We start from the raw sequence: 17676 nt of genomic DNA, 5'->3' as shown, positions 1-17676 counted from the left end.
CATCAAGGAAATCCTGGGACTGGACCCATTTGGTCAGTATGAGTTAAGGAGAAGAGTGAGTACGGTGAAGCCCTGCGCCGAGTAATGGATCTTGCTGACTGATCCAAGAGAAGAAATAGGATTTGTATGTTGGCAGCGGTTGACGCGAAGAACACGTTTAACACTCTCAGTCGGAATAAAATTTTGGAGAAAGCAGAATCTATAGGGATGCCCAGAAAATTGATGATACTCCTAAAAATTATCTCGAGATGTTATTGTGCGGTGATGTGCCGATAAAGGATTGAAGATCGCACGGGAGAAGACCGTTGGTGATACTGCTGACAGGCAAGCGAATACCCAAGGTAATTAAGATGAACGTGGAGGGGCACCTTCTGACCACGAAACAGGAGATTAGATACCTTGGGGTGCAGGTAGATAACTGCAGAAAGTTCGGGGCTCATTTGGAGAAAATGCGTGGTAAGGCCGATGCTCTTATGGGAGCATTGAGATCGTTGCTGTCCAATATTAACGGTCCCACCGTCTGTGCAAGGAAACTCTATTATGGAGACTGGGAGTCGGTGGTGCTCTATGCGGCGCATGTATGGGCAAAGACAGTAGATAAGAAAAAGAATAGGAATACTCCTAAGAGGGCGTAAATGGCCGTGCTGATAAGATCATCTACGGTGTACCGCACAGTGTCCCACGCAGCACTGTGCGTGTTTACGGGTACCTTACCCATTTACTACACAATCGAGCTCCGGGCCGAGAAATATCGAATTAGAAAAGAATAGCTGCAGTCACGTTCAAGAGAAGATACGACCTCAGTTTTTTATGAAAGGATCAAGGCAATGGAGGAGCGTATGGAGGATCAGTGGAAGGAAGGGTGGCGTGACTATCGCAACGACAATTGGACGAAGAGGCTGGTGGCGAACATCTGCACGTTCAGGAGTCATGGGAGGTACATTAACCACTTTACTATACAGATCCTGACCGGACACGGTATTTTTAACGTGTACCGAAGGATGATCAGGAAGGAAGTACACGCCCACTGCTGTGACTGCGATAGTAGAATAAGTCACATAGAAAACTGGTATTATATTATATACTATATTATATCTGATATATACATTATTGACTGCTTAGAATATCTCTGTGCATCAATAGTGTTCTGTACATTTATTTTCTCGGATATATTGTAAGAATACTTATAAATGCCAATATCAATTTTGTTTACAAAGAAATGGAATAAAAAATGAAGGTTCCAATGTGAGATATAATGCGTGGTAATATAGGTGGTACTGGTAGTAATATCATGTGATGGTGTGAATATCCTGAAAGAAAAGAGTTATAAATCGTTTCGGTAAATAAATTTGACGATTTATCAAGGTAATTCCAGTTGCCGTACCTGTAAGACCGAGTACTTTACCGTCAGAGGTCTGTGCAAAACCAATTGTCATTTACTTTCTATTATTATCTTTTTATTTGTCGGAGACGGATCAGGAATAAGGTTGCGGGCGTTTGATGAATCTTCATTGGAATCGGCCATCGTCGTGTTATAACGAAGTACGGTCGGTTAATACGAGTATGGATGCTACCGACTCGACAATCAACCGCGGCGGTTGGACACTCGCGATACTAGTGATGTTGGTCTTAGGTTCAATAACGAATCCGCGGTCAACGGGATGATAGATGTACGTGTTCACAAAAATCTAAGTCGGACCCTTTGCGAAAACGTGGAATATCCACCGAGCGTACAGACTCTAAGTAACTCGCTAATACGACCTCACGAGAGAATGACTTTCCGTCGCGATGATGTTGCAGAGGAAAGCTATGATGGGGTGTGTTTGAGGACACGAGATCATCGGATTCGTCGAGGATAGCCTTCGTTCAGAAGGTGAGGGAATTTGGCGTTGCTGCTAATTGGTCAATCTCCATATCGGTGGTTAGAAAAAGATGCTAGCCGTCCTCGAGGGAAAGTTGTTAGTTCGTTGAAAAATAGGTCTCTTCTATCTTCCCGTAGCTGGGACAGAGACTATTTGTTTGAAGGACTTTAGTCAACTAAATTCTAAGATTTATGACAGGCCTTCAGGCTAGCTGAACATGTACTCCGGAGAAGCATCGACATCTGGCAATCATCTTGCTCGAAGAATAGGGTCTGCGTGTGGCGAGCCACGGGACAGAAACCGTTGGAATGTTTACTGTCGAGTGTTACAACTATTTCCTTTTTAAGGAGAACTATAGAATTACTCCATGCCTTTGTTAGACAAAGCGTTCATCCCGTGACCGCGGCTACGTTCGGCGATTGGCTGTCGCCTCGAGCCCAAGCTCATTATCACAATTCTCGAATAATTACAATCGGGTTGAATAACTACAATTGTTCAATTACAGCTATAGTAGACTCTAGGTTACAATGTTGCGGGGTTATCCAAAATTCCAAAGGCTCCGGTGTTCTTTCATCTCCGACACGGCCATCCTGACTATCACACGTCCTCGTGTGTAACTAAAATATCGTATTTCTTACATTAGATTCGATACAACTGACATTATTTGCGATTTAGCTAAATGTCCAAGTAAGTCAAGGGTCCAGTGCAATAACAAAGTTTCGTTCGGAGGTTTGACAACGGAAAAATAAAAGAGAATAGGAATTTGTAATGTTATAATTTGTATTCAAAGTGTTAGGTGCGTTCTGTGAGTCGCCAGTCAGACCGTAATGACACAACAGATCATTTTCGATTTCGTACACCGGTGAACCTCAGTTTGTTGGATCATATTGCCACGTTGGGTGCATTACACCCAGAAAGCACGTAAGCCCACTCAACGGGTTACAACAAAAGCACGTAACCCCACTCAACGGGTTACAACAAAAAGTACATCAACCCACTCAACGGGTTACAACAAAAACACATCAACCCTCTCAACGGGTTACAACAAAAACACATCAACCCTCTCAACGGGTTACAACAAAAACACATCAACCCTCTCAACGGGTTACAACAAAAACACATCAACCCTCTCAACGGGTTACAACAAAAACACATCAACCCTCTCAACGGGTTACAACAAAAACACATCAACCCTCTCAACGGGTTACAACAAAAGCGCATCAACCCTCTCAACGGGTTACAACAAAAGCACATAAAACCACTCGGTGTACTACTATGACCACAACGCAGTGTTAATGATCCTCTGAGGTCAGTGTACTTGCATCGTTATTATCACCGCCGTTGTCATCACCGCAGACGTCTAACTCAGCAGGGACGCAACCTTCTGGCATTTTTCTCAGTCTGTCGTGTCTGTCCTTATATGATCGTTTGCCGTCTAAGGTTTTTAGGGTATATCTATCTCCTTCCAAAATCTCGGCTATTACGAATGGACCCCTGAATTTCGGATCTAACTTCGTCTGGTTTCTTTCCTCGTTTTTACGTAACACGAAATCGCCAAGGTTGAACCTAACTATTTTAGCTTTGTTTTTGTCGAACCTATCCTTATCGTATTTGGCGCTTGCTTCTATATTCTTTATCGCCTGCTGTCTTACATGGGAGATATTTACCTCTCTTTCTTCGATACTGTCGGGTAGGGATAAGCCGTAGGGTCTCGCTGTTTTACCGATTAGTAGTTCCAACGGGCTTGACTTAGTCACGCGGTTGGTGGTACAATTTAAGGCCAGTTGTGTTTCCCCGATCGCGTCTTGCCAGGACCGCCCGGTGGTTTCTATTGTTGTGAACATGTTTTTTAGCGTACTCATAATACGCTCTACCTGCCCGTTGGCCCTACTAGCTCCGGTCGCAATTAAATGGAGTTTAATGTATTTATCTTGACAAAAGTCTGGAAATTCTTTGCCCGTAAAACATCTTCCCTGATCCGCTATTATCCGGCAGGGACTGTCGAATAAAAATATAGTACTTAAGTGCTTTAACGGTACTAAGGAAATCTACTTTACAAGTATGATGCAGATATGCGAATTTAGTGAAGACGTCGACCAAAACAATGACATACTCTTTCGAACCACTTTTACCGCTTAGTTTGCCCGTTATGTCCACGTGAACTGTATGCCAAAGTATGCTGGTCTTAGGTATAGGATGTAATTCAGTTTGTATTTTACCTGAACTGGCCTTCGAAACTTGACAAGCGTGACAGTTCTCTACGAATTGGCGAACATACTCCGCCATTCCTTCGAACCAGTAACACTCGCACAGTTTCTCAAGCGTTTTATCCCAACCTAAGTGCATAATTGACTGTTGCACATGGTTAATAACAGATCATCTAAAACCTCTGGGGACAATGGACAAGCAGAGAGTTCTGCCTTTTCTCTGTATTTTACGATGAAGGGTACCGAACCGTAACTCATACGTATTCGCGACGTCTTCCGCGAGCTCTTCGTTCTGTAATTTATTGACGATCCTAGAAATTTGGGAGTCGCGACGTTATTCCACTAATAACTAGTCTTCGGAGATTTCGGTCAGATTGATTTCCTTCTCTATGACTTCGTTGATCGTAAGGTGATCCAAGTCTACGGGATTTCGCGAGACAAAATTTACGTGGGCTATTCGTTTACCTTCCCGGTACAGAATGTCAAAAGTAAAAGTTTGTAAGTAAGCCCACCACCTGTAAACCCTGTCATTTAAATTTACCTTACCACTGGATGCCTTCAAAGGATTACAATCGGAGACGACAAGAAATTCTCGTCCGTGGAGATAATGACGGAAATGCTTGACGGCGTTCACAACTGCTAACGTTTCTAGTTCGTAAGAATGATACCTAGATTCCGCAGGGTTACTTCTTATACTGTAATATTCTATTACTCTATTTTTACCTTCAATTTTTGTGCATTAAAATAACCTCATATCCATCCGAACTAGCGTCGATACGAAGTTCTATCGGGTAGTTCGGGTCAAATACCATTAATACCGGCGCGTAGGTCAGGGCGGAAATTACCTTTTGCCTTATTTTTCCATACCTATCTGTCCAAGTCATGTTTTTATTATCGGAAGTAAGCGCATACAAGGGTTTCATTACCCGTGAAAATTTAGGGACGAATTTTCGGAAATAAAAGGCTAAACCTATGAACTGCCTAAGCTGTGTGACGGTCGTTGACGCAGGTAAAGAACTCAAGGCGTGCATTATACCCGGGTTGGGACAAACTTCTAGGTCGTAAATTACATATTCCAAATAGAGTACCGATGCCTTTAGAAAAGAACATTTTGCAAAGTTAAAGGAGAATCCGACTTTTACAAGGGTATCTAGTACGGTGTGCAATCCTGTTAGGGCTTGATCTATCGCGTCGGCAATAATTAGGACATCGTCCAAATAGGCGACAACGTACGAATGGCACGTCGGCTGTTATACGTGTTTTCAAAGGAATCTCAAGAATGATCTCTCGTTTTGTTTGTTCGCAACATCGAAGTCAGCAGCCGCTGCTGAATACAATGAAGGAAAGTGTAGTACAGATCACTTCGACCAAATGATTTCTTATGTCACCACAATTAAAAAGGGTCAAATGCTACAGAAGACCTGGCATGCCACTACTCCTGAGGATTTCCGCAGTAAACGCTTTGATGGTCTACACAAAATGGCAGCAAGGAAGAACATAAATATTAGAATATTCAGACAAGTATGAGTTGCAAAATTATTAGGGTTGTCCGAAAATACAAGAATCCCCATCCTCGACGGAGTCAGCATAGCATCGCCGTCCCGAAAATGACTTCCGGAAGAAACATTAAACGCGCACGCACCTATGTTATGCAAATAAAGGACATCGAATGGATCGAACAAAGGCACAAAAGAATTCGAAGAAAACAACAACTTATTATCCAAATTGATCATCGAGGGTAATCAAGGCTGTATACTTCCTAGAATTAGGATGAATAGGGGTTTGGAGAAACCCACCGGCCATGTCCAGAATAATAAAATATCTCGCTTTTGCAATCTCGCGACTTGATCCGCAATGAGGGGTAAACGATACCGATCCGCGACCGTGTATTTATTTAGTTCTCGAAAATCTACCTATCATCTATCTGAACCATTGTTCGTCTTCACGAGTAACGCAGGGCTCGCGAACGGTGAATTACTAGGCTTTATGATTTTTGGCTGTAATTAAATCGCTTGTTCTCTCACGTACTATTCCGCGCTCGCGAAGTTTATTAGGACTCCTTGTACGGCGATGTCAGGATCAATTAATTGTACTTCTAACTGGTCTGTATTTTTTTTGTACGAGTACGTAGGGAACCCGTAACGGATGAATCTCTGAATTTTCGAAAAGAAAGATTAATCTACCCTTATCACTACCACGTACCTCATTGTCAACTTCATTAACATCGATCTCGTTTTCGGCGGTTTTATTACAGGCATTAATTATTTTTGTTTTACACATAGCGAGGCTATTTTGTGTAATATTACGTCAAAATCTTGGCTTAAAATTTAACGAGTAATCGCGATATCGTATTGTTAAATAACTATCAGCGAGGACATGAAAAATTTATCTCTAACCACTAACACCTGCAACGGACAAGATTTGAGCGATACGTTTAGTACCAATATCTCTTATTCCTCGCATTACTACTATATCAATCGTTCTTTTGCCAGAAATTCTCAAGACTACGGATTCTTTGATTAGCGAACACTCGGCTCCGAAATCGGGGTAAAATGGAAACGACTCACCCGGATGGCTTGATCTACCAGTTAGCGCCTCCACTACGTAGAAGTCAATTCGACACTCGGTATTGAAATTATATTCAGGGCACTGCTTTGTAAAGGATCTTCCTCCATAATCAGATTGGAAGCTGCGCACCAGGCAGCGGAGTCGAAAACTTGATAGATTCCACACTCGATTTTTTGTACTAGCAACGGAATTAACTCGCGCACGATGGTCGTAAGCTCTTGCACTGTTATAACCGGCACTGATCCCACTTCTGATGTCGGGTTTACATTAGAATTAGGGTTAGGGGCGTGAAACGAATCTTCGTTTGGGTTACACGTTGTCGTTATGCAATAGAGAAGACATTGACTAGTGCAAATACGATTATTATAGAACCGGACAAGTAACCGCGGTAGTTAGGTGCTCGAGATACTAATGACAATGATCCTAGGTTCAATAACGAATCCGCGGTCAACGGGATGACAACAGAACGTACTCACAAAGTCTAAGTCTGAGAGAATAATCACTGATCGCGAAGGCGTTACTCTTGGATCCATGAGATCGCGGGCGAGAATGCCTTTTTCGTCCCGATGATGCCACACAGGAAAACTATAACGGGGTGTGTCTAAGGATACGAGATCATCGGATTCGTCGAGAAAAGCCTTCGTTCAGAAAGTGTTGCTGCTAATTGGTTAATCTCCATATCGGTGGTTAGAAAAGGATGCTAGCCGCCCTCGAGGGAAAGTTGCTAGTGGGAGACGCCGTTCGTTGAAAAATATGTCTCCCCTATCTTCCCGTAGTTGGGACAAAGACTGTTTGTCTGTTTGAAGGACTTTAGTTAACTAAACCTTAAGATTTATAACGGGCTCTCGGGCTAGCCGAACATGTACTGCGGAGACGCATCGACATCTGGCAATCATCTTACTCGAAGAATAGGGTCTGCACGTGGCGAGCCACGGGACAGAAACCGTTGGAATGTTTACTGTCGCGTGTCGCCACAAATATTTCTTTTAAGGAGAGCTATAGAATTACTTCATACCTTTGTTAGGCAAAGCGTTCATCCCGTGACCGCGGCTACGTTCGGCGACTGACTGTCGCCTCGAGCCCAAGCTCATTATCACAACTCTCGAACAATTACAATCGGATTGAATAACTACAATTGTTCAATTACAGCTATAGTAGACTCTAGATTACAATGTTGCAGGATTATCCAAAATTCCAAAGGCTCCGGTGTTCTTTTATCTCCGACATATTTATACTAATTAATACTAATTATCGTTTTTATCAATATCTACTAACTGTATATGATGGCCGGAGATAATATCAAAGGCTGAAATAATTTACAAGTATATATAGAAATATATTTGTTTCCGCAGCACTGTACATTAACGAACTTTACACAAATATTTCTTCTTCGTTACATGTTGGTCGAGTTCCTTTCTATAAGTGATTGATTTCTGTTCTTTATAAATTCCGTTCTTTATTAATACGCATGTACAAATAAAATTTAGTTCACAAATCAAATCGACTACTCCAAATTCACTCTCTTATCATTACAGCAACTATTACACATTACAATATAGCTAAAATAGATTACCTATTACACGGAATGCCATAACTCTTTTACCCTGAATTACTTTCTTGTTTGTCACGTTACAAAAGAATGTTTCGGAAAAACATAATCGTATTTCAGGGGAAGTTAGGTTATAAGATCATTTCAAGGTCATATCTTCTGAGATTTTACTAATAGTAACTTTTTTTTAACCGGAACAACATATTTTTTTGTTTATCAGTAAAAGGAAGAAATCAAAGTGCATCCGACCTTCTCTCGTACCACGAGCTTGAAATGATCTGGTCGAAAATTTCGCAAGCAAATGATTGAGGTGGTAGTCCGCAGAAAATGAATTACAAAAACAAAATAAACATTGTAATCGCACTATTTATTACCCTAATGTGTGTTTAAGGTGTTGCCCTCCAAACTTAGTAGATACACATATTTAGGCCTAAAACTATGTTCAGCCCTCCCCCTCTCTCACTCTCTATCTCTCTCTCTTTCTCTATTGTATCCGAATATATATTTCTACAGATATGTTTACAAGAGTTGAGAATTCGCATTTTCATTTCTACAGCCTTTGTTGGAACATTTCTGTTATACAATATTTTTGGCCATGTACCTTATTATTAAGTGTTTATTTTCTTCCGTGAATACATTTTCCGTGAATCACTTATTTTATTAACATGGAACATTATTAACATGGAAATTATCGTCGATGTTCTTACTAGATAAGAAATGAAGAAATATAATGGTAGTTACTTTCCCAACTCTATTTGGATTTCCGCGAATGTCTTACCTTTTGTTTCTGGGGTAACATGCAATATAATTGCTGTACAAACTGCTACGACTACAAAATACACAAAAAAAGGAAGCGAATGACCATAATTCAAAGTTATTGCTATCCATATATAAAGTTTACTTCCTAATGTAGCAAGCAATCCGCCGACTACACCGACGAGACATGTGCTAATTGCTTTAATCTCAGTTGCAAAGATTTCTGACATTAGAATAATCTGTAAACATAATAAGCCGCAATTGAAAGTGAAAATTAATATAAGAGACGATATAAATGGGATCCATGAAACCGATAGCACATCTGCGTGCATATATTCTTTTAAAAAGAAATAAAAACCGATCACGAAATTGCAAATTGCAGCGCTGACACCTGACGCAAGTATTAGCGGCTTGCGACCAAATTTGTCGACTAGCAGGGTTGTTACAAGAGCAGAAATAAGTTGTACTGCACCAATTACAACATTTACGACATAATCTGACATTATATTGTTTATTGATTTAAAAATCAATTGACCATATGTCAGAATCGTAAAGAAACCTCCAAAATGTTGCGTCACTGCAAACAGCATTATACTAAGAAATGCACGAAAATTTGCTTTCGACGTAAAAATATCTTTCAAATTTCCACTTTTCGATGATTGCTTGTTCTTTTTCGAAAGGGAATCGATGATCGTTTGAAGCTCTTCGGAAATGTCACATTTGCCCCGCAGTTTTTCCAAAACTTCTTCCGCTTCATCTATTCTATTCCTCATTACGAAAAAGTACGGCGATTCTGGCATAAACCAGAATATAATTACAAACCCAATGTTAATGATCAGGAAAGCTCCTGCCATTGCAGATAATGAAAGATGCGGTGCAACTATGAAGGTTACAAGAATACCGATGTTATAGATGATAGTCGTCAGAGAACCTCCAGCGCCTCGCGTATCTGGTGATGATATTTCACCTATGTATATTGGAGCGACACAGATAAATAATCCTAGTGTTATTCCAGCCAGAAATCTTGCCACATACAGTTCCTATAAGGAAAAATCTAAGAAGTTATTTCTGGATTATGATATAATGACGAAGACAGAACAAAAACAAAGAAACAGGAGTTAAAATTTAGTGGAACTGCGGAAAATCTAATTACCCTCCGATCTCGATGATTTTTGGATATATTGTAAAAATCGATATTCTGAATAAGATTTTCTTATATATATAATGTGTGACTCGTTTAGTTTCAAAGACATTCGCGATAAACTGCTGGTGCCACTATAGTGAATTATGTCTATACTTGTGCATCTATGGCAGCGTGTGCGTTAGTATTGGTTACCCGTTGCCGGCCGCTTATCTTCTGCTTGTAAACTCTCGTTGGTCAGGCTTAAAGGCATCGTGCTTAAAAGTATAACGTGCATATGTGAGGCTGTAAGAAATGTCTATTAGAACTTATTGGTCGAGACGCTAGACCGATGTAAGATTTATTTGAATGGACTGTATATAAGCTGAATGTGTTTGATGTAAAATGGTTCTGAGTTTGAAAGCGAAATAAGCTTGAAAGTAAGTCTCAATGGACTGCATGAATGAACTGACTTGATAAACTGAGTCAATGAATTGGGTCAGTGAACTATCTCAATGAACTGACTCAATGAACTCATTCAATAAACTGATTCAATGAACTGGGTCAATGAACTGTGTCAAATTGCCCGAGAAAAAGCTCTTATAATTTGTCTGAGAAATGATAGGGGGCAAGACACGCGGGTTGGTTATCTGGTAATTTTCCTTTCGCAAGTGACCATCCCCACGTTACTGATTTTGCGGTTCGTAAGGGCTTACACGGGAATGTCGGCAACGCTTACATAAAATAATAACAAATTAATTGTAAAAACACTACACGAATGAATAATTGATATTATTGTATTTATTGTACTGTATTGTAATTGATATTGTAAGTTCTAACAGATGCTTTCTACAAACTCGCATGTGCTCGTAGTGCACGGGGCCTTCAAGCCAACCATCTTCATTTATAAGCAAAAGATAAGCGGCCAGCGGACGATAACCAATACTAACGCATTCACTGCCACAAATGTACAAACATAGGCAGAATTTACTGTAGTGATACCGGCAGTTTTTGGCGAATATGTCAGAAATTAAGTTCGTCCAGTATAGGAAAATATTGTAACATATTGAGTTTCGCAATATATCAAAAAGTCATCCAAATCGGAGGATCGTTAGCCTTTCTACAGTTTCACCTTGGAATTCTATAATTAAAGCTGTTGTGCCTATGTGTATAAATAGACATTTCATTTTTAACATATATTAATATAGGTATAGAGAATGATTATTCAATTTTGTTTCGTTTTGAATTTGTAACCTTTTTTATAATATGAAAAACGATAATTTTAAAGTGCGAAGATAATTATTTTGAAAGCTATGCGTGAAGTTTATACCTTAAAACTGGAATTGTTGGACTTTATCTTGAAAGCTATTACATAAGATATTACATGATAAAAAAATAAGTCAGAAATTGCGCGTATCTCAAAAGCCAAAGTTTGACGAAAATAACTTTACGCAGCGAATGTAGGGAAAAATGTAGTAAGATGGCAATATTAAAGGGAAAAGAGCATATAGTAGTATAGAGATGTATAAAAAGTAAGCGTAAAAGCCACAATAGCGAAATTGTACAACTCGGGGACTGTGGAGATATCTGAAAAGATTGACATTGAGTATGATTTTCAAGGCTAAGGCTTTTTTTTGGAACGTATTCTACACATCACGAGGAACAAAACTTACAGGAACCACATATCGCAAATGAAACCTTCTCTCAGATAGAAATGTTAAAGTTTCTCAGATGCAGGCAAAACTAAGTAGCAATAATAACATAGTCGCTAAAAACCGCATTGTCACGGAATGTTTTCTGCACGTAGTAATGGTTCCTTTGAGACTTTGGTTCTTTCATCGTGGTGAATGTAGCAATAAAAAGGAGTTTTGCCTTTGAAAATGCTCAAATGTTCAATTTTCCAAGAAATTTTTTTTTACAGATCTCTAAAGATTCGAAGGTGTAGAATCACGCTGCGATACTTTTTATATCTACTCTTTATATACTCTGTGTACAACTGTGTATAAATTTTGTGATCTATGTAGCACAGAGAAATGTAGCACAGAGAAATGTAGCACAGAGCTGAGTGGTCTCAGAAATTTCATTAAAGATATGATAATATGTAAGATACGACTATCATGATTAATATTGGTATATTTTAAAACAAAGCTGAAAATGTATTTAAAAATTACAAGATATTTATTGCACATATATAGTACACTTCGCAAAAGTTACAAAACTTTTGTATTCAGACGGACTACTTTTTATTATATATTGTATTATCTGTTTAAGACGAGTATTGACGCTGCATAATAATTTCTTATCGATTATCTTGTAACTTTTTGTATATGCGTCTATGCAATTTGATTTTAAATCTTACCAATATAATCACGCTAGTCAAATTTCATTACAGCGCTATTAAAATTTCAAAGAAATTTAACACGTAACATGTATGTGTTCAAATATCTGGTAGATATAATTTCACATTTGAAAACTTGTTAATAATGAAGTATTTTTATGTAAAATAGTATATGAGAATAAACTATAAAAATATATACAAATATATTTCATATACATACATAAGTATGTACATAAAATCGACGTTTATTAAAATTAATGAACATTATTTGTTAATGAACATAATTTTTATTCATAATAATATTTAAGCTTAGATATTATTTAAATAAAATATTTGAAAAATGATTATTTAGAGAAGATACTGCCTTGTTTGGTTAAATTTTGTCTTAAAATAATTACGAGTTAGCTTGTTTGAATAGGTAAATGATTTTTCTTTGAATTATTTCATTATTTAACTATTAGATAGAATTTTATATTTGAATAAATGTTTCTTGAAACAATGTCTCAAATATTTCGATTTTATTATGTCAACAATTGCATCAGAAACACTGATTCCACTAGGTACTCATATTCAGGTAGTATTGGTCGAAGACAATTGAAATAAAAATAATTCTGAGAACAAATGCTGTTATGTGTGAAATAATTTGGTTAGATTATACTTGAAACGTATGCAAAATGCAGCAACTAAAACTCAAATTAATAATAAAATTCAAATTATTTATTATTTTATTTGAAAGTATTATCTAAAATGGAAAATTACTTGAAAATAATTTATTTGATCCTAAACACAAAATAACCTATATTATTTGTAAAATAAAAATGTGAATTAAAGTAATTATTCCAATACTTCGAATTGTGACTTTTCATCATTGTCCCAAATAAAATGTGCCCAAGCCTAATAATATTTAAAATCATGTATAAGTCGCAAATGAATTAGGATTAATTATTTACAAAACGATCCTTCTTTATTATTTCGGTGATTTTTTCTCAAGGTTGATTTCTGAGAAATTACACTTATATATATTAACCGTCGCTTGGTATTTGTTTCACAGCTATACAGACCATATATTATATTATATTATAATATATTATATATAATATAATATATATAATAATATATATAATGTATTATATTATATACTATATAATATTTGTAATGTACTTTCAGATGTTAGGAATATACTTGAGCCACGTTTTGATTAGTTTTGATTTTGATTATGTTTGTATTTGGTTCATGTTAGATTTGAGAATGCAAATGTGTAAAGAGGACACTTTATTGCTAGGCATTGTGCATTTTATCGTACATTTGACCAAATTATGCTTATCGATCGCTTTCATTTCTAATAGAACATTTGAGCCTTTGCTAGATGTCGTCTGTAGATGAATTAACGCGGTACCAAAAAAATTTTCAATTATTGGAAATCTTATGTAGTGTTGAATGAAAGAAAAGAACGGGAAAACAGAAAAAATGAAAAAGGGCGAGTATTTCGTCCAAAGGTCGCTTAAAGGATACAATACGGCAGTCTAATACGACAGTTCCTTAGACATCTAACGAAAAGCATCACCTAAGCGTGACACGCCGATTTTTATGAAATTTCATAAATTCTTGTAAACTATAAATAACAATGCTACCAAAAACATTGGGCACGCACAGTACACGAAATCTCCATAGTTCCACTAAAAGTTTTATTTCTTCTGTGGTTATTGATTCAGTTCTGAACAGCTCCCGACTGTGATGGTTAAAGTCATCATTTCATATTTGTATTCTTTATCATTGTTTCTTGATTGTTACGTCTTGTTCTAATTAGTAATGTAACTGTTGAGATATGTATAATTTTCTGTGCTGGACTAGGTTAAATGCGTAGTAGAGATACTTGTATGTGAATATCAGTGTGTGGAAGTATGTGTGTCCGAAGCGTCTCGAAAACAAATGAATGTAAACTCTTCAGTCGGTTAAGGTCCGTCGAAGAGTCGGTTAAGAGTCGTCGGAGAGTCGGTTAAGAGTTGTCGAAGAGTCGGTTTACAGTCGGGTATAGAAGAAAATGCTGAGACGCGTGCAAGTGTGTATCGATGAATATATAAGGAATCGTCCATGAAATAAATATTTCATTATTTTAATATTAATCCTCAGTATAAATTTAGTGTTCCCATAACATTATTTCGGCCTCAAAGATCCATAATTCTCAACAGTAACATTTGATTATATTGTAAATGTGATCGAAATTCCCATAGTTACAATTTTCTTTCTTATCATCTTTAACTGTATAAGTAGCGAGAGCGCATATGGAAAAGTATCAGTTTTGTTATATTTTAATTAAGTAGAGTACATTTTTAGGTTAATTTAGTTTATTTTAAATATCCCAAGAGATATTTTGCTAAATCAAGAGGAGAAGGCTAAAATTATGGCGTACAAGGATGCAGGACCCTCCTAAAAAAATTGCCCTTAGAATAAAGAGATTACATCATTTCATAAATAATTTTATTAAATTATTAGGTGATCCTATGAAGAAAAGTATCCAAAGAGTGAAAATAGAAAGCTTACGTGAAGTCACATTTCGTTAATGTTGCGAACTGAGAAAAAGGAGAATCTAACAGCGAGTCAAATATGAGCAGATTAAAATCTGCCGGTTAATGAAAGGCGTTTCCAATAAGTTTTGCGAAACATTAAACGATTCATATAGAACAAAATTTCGGAAATACCCCTAACGTAACATCGTAAACAAACAAATCTCGCATTTGCGAATGATCATATGACTTGGGATGAAAAGTAGAAAAATGTAATTCTTTCGGACGAAAAAAAATTTAACCATGACGGCCCAAACGTCTTTAAATTTTACTGTCATGATTTAACTATTATGGTATAGGCTGCATTTATCTACACTGCAAAAACTCTAATGCGTTGGATATTAACAAAAATGAATTCCAAGAGACATAGAACTTGTAGAACACGTTTTAATTCCGTTTGTGGAAAACATAGATTATGAAAACTGTTCCAGCAAGACAATGTAACCATTCATAATTGGAGATTGAATAAAGAACATTTTCAGACGAAAAATAAGCAGTGGCCCATGCATCATCCTGATTCCCTAATATTTTCTAACTGAAATCCTTCGGGGAATATTAGCTCCCAAAATATACGCAAATATAACGCAGTATGCTAAATGCTAGATCTTAAGGGTAGCATAAGACAAGCGTGTGCTACCATAGAAATCGTGACTCTACAAATTTTAATCGAAAGTATGAAAGAAAGAAGTTTTGAACAGAAGTTATCCACAGAGCAAATACATGTTTATTAACATGTAATTTTTAAACAGAACATTTTGTTCTATATGTTAAATATGGTACTATATTAAGTTGAACTATAGATATTTTACTCCATCCTCTTACTGTAAATATACATACATTTTTCAAGAATTGTGTACATAAAGACATATATTTACCTTATAATTGTTCAGTTGTCCTTTCTATCACTCTAATATTACATATTGCATAAAATATTGCGCGGAACTATGGAAATTTCACGTATTGTATTTTTGTTAAAACAATCACATTTTTTGGTGAAAATAAAACTTGGAACTCCTAGAGATAGAGTAATTGTATCAGTTAGAATTCTATTTATGTTTATGAACGGAAAACATAGGTGTGTAAACAAATTTTTAAAAAATTCATTTCTTTAGATAATATTTTAAAAATTATAACCTTTTTATTAATTCCTCTTTTAAATATTTATCGATTTTCACAAGCATTTGTATATGTGAACTGCAAACTTATACTCGAAATAAATCAGAATTTTGTTTCTTTTGCAAATTAACGAATATGATTGTTATTTCAAAATGGACAAACAAAATGTTACTAGTTAGTTTGTGTATCATTCGGGATAGGAAATGTAATCAATGTGTCTGTTTCTAGCGTGGTATAAACGGATAGTATTAAATACTGAAAAAGAAGAAATGAATTTGATATAATGAATTAATATTTTTTGATCAATACATACGGTGAATTATAAATACACGTCATATTTCAGAAGGCGTATCTATACAAAAATAAAATAAGTACAAATCTTATAAGTATATGTTCCTACATACCTTAATTTTCGAGTTATGCACGATTAGAGGAGACGTTCAAAATGTCCGCTTTGTGCCTCAACATCATCTAAGTACTGCGCGCCGTAACACTGAGCACCGTACTCGCTCGAAAATACTATTCTTCGAATAGTTCCAAATTTGTATTTTGTATCTGTTTCCGCAGATCATGTGCATTATTCGTTTGCATACACAATAGATTTTAAACGATTCCAAAAACAAAAACCTAATGGATCTATATCACAGTAGCCATACAATCTATCCATCTTACCCTATCTATCAGCTTGCGAAGATACTATTAAAGAATGCTTTAAAAAGAAAACGAGTTGAAAACTTCGAATATTTTTTGTAATCATTTATAACTCGAAAACTCAAATAAGTAGGACGTATGAGTATATTCATATGACGCCTTTTACATATTTTAATATGCAAATTCACCCACTGTTGTATGGACATGACTCATCCTCTAATACAACTTACCCAAATAGACGTTGCGATAGTAATTAAACTCCAACTGACTAAGAGCGGTAAAGCACTAAACAACAGAGTATTTTTTCTGCCGAACTTATCAACGATAAAAATATTAATTGGTGGCGCTAACATATGTCCAACAGCCACAACTGCCACCAATGTAGAAACAGATGATGCTGTGACTGGAATAGGCGAGTCTTCAGACATTAATATTACAATACTTGGTGAATTCCATCCTACGACGAATCCAATGCAACCACTCATAATGGAACCTGACAGATTCATGTACGTAATGTACATGTACGGTATATGTATCAATAAGGAAAAATAATTCGGCGATATTATTATAGATCATTATTATAGACATTATATAATCAAAAATACAACTTTAACTTGCTGCGTTTTTTTTTAGTTACTTTCTGTCCAATGTTATTTTTTTATCGCTAACGGATTTCTTAAGATTTAAGAAAAAATTGTCACTATAAAGAATAACTGTCAGTGGAATGTGTAATTTTTCATTTCAAGTCTTTGGTAGATATTTTTCTTTAGAATTTAAAAAAATATCGAAGAGCAAAATAATTGTATAATTACATGTCAAAATAGCCAAATATTCCCAAGTTTTTGAGCCATCTGGTGATGTATATTTCCTTCCGTCTGCATCAATACTCATCTTTGCAATTTATATTTCATACACTTCGAGAATAAATTACGGAACGGATGTTAA

The 17676-nt window shown here is 36.6% G+C and overlaps 1 protein-coding gene and 1 long non-coding RNA gene across 3 annotated transcripts; one reads left to right on the top strand and one right to left on the bottom strand.

Annotated features, from left to right (window-relative positions):
* Positions 1 to 7962: 7962 nt before the first annotated feature.
* LOC126873813 (facilitated trehalose transporter Tret1-like) lies at positions 7963 to 17676 on the bottom strand. Of its 2 annotated transcripts, none has more exons than XM_050635067.1 (3): positions 16962 to 17251; positions 8965 to 9982; positions 7963 to 8892 (listed from the first exon to the last, which is right to left on the bottom strand). In XM_050635067.1, exons 1-3 carry the CDS (start codon positions 17235 to 17237, stop codon positions 8795 to 8797), a joined length of 1392 nt encoding a protein of 463 aa, XP_050491024.1. In that variant the 5' UTR covers positions 17238 to 17251; the 3' UTR covers positions 7963 to 8794. The 2 variants fall into 2 exon arrangements, with proteins under 2 accessions (XP_050491024.1, XP_050491026.1); XM_050635069.1 differs by adding an exon at positions 17544 to 17676 and having other exon boundaries at positions 8800 to 9982; positions 16962 to 17224.
* On the top strand, positions 14208 to 14948 carry LOC126873839 (uncharacterized). The gene is made up of 2 exons (XR_007692583.1): positions 14208 to 14459; positions 14894 to 14948. It is a non-coding gene; the product is annotated as an uncharacterized LOC126873839 (long non-coding RNA).

Source organism: Bombus huntii, chromosome 15, assembly GCF_024542735.1.
Source record: "Bombus huntii isolate Logan2020A chromosome 15, iyBomHunt1.1, whole genome shotgun sequence".
Classification (NCBI taxonomy): Eukaryota; Metazoa; Arthropoda; class Insecta; order Hymenoptera; family Apidae; genus Bombus; species Bombus huntii.
This window is presented reverse-complemented; position numbering and strand designations above follow the sequence as displayed.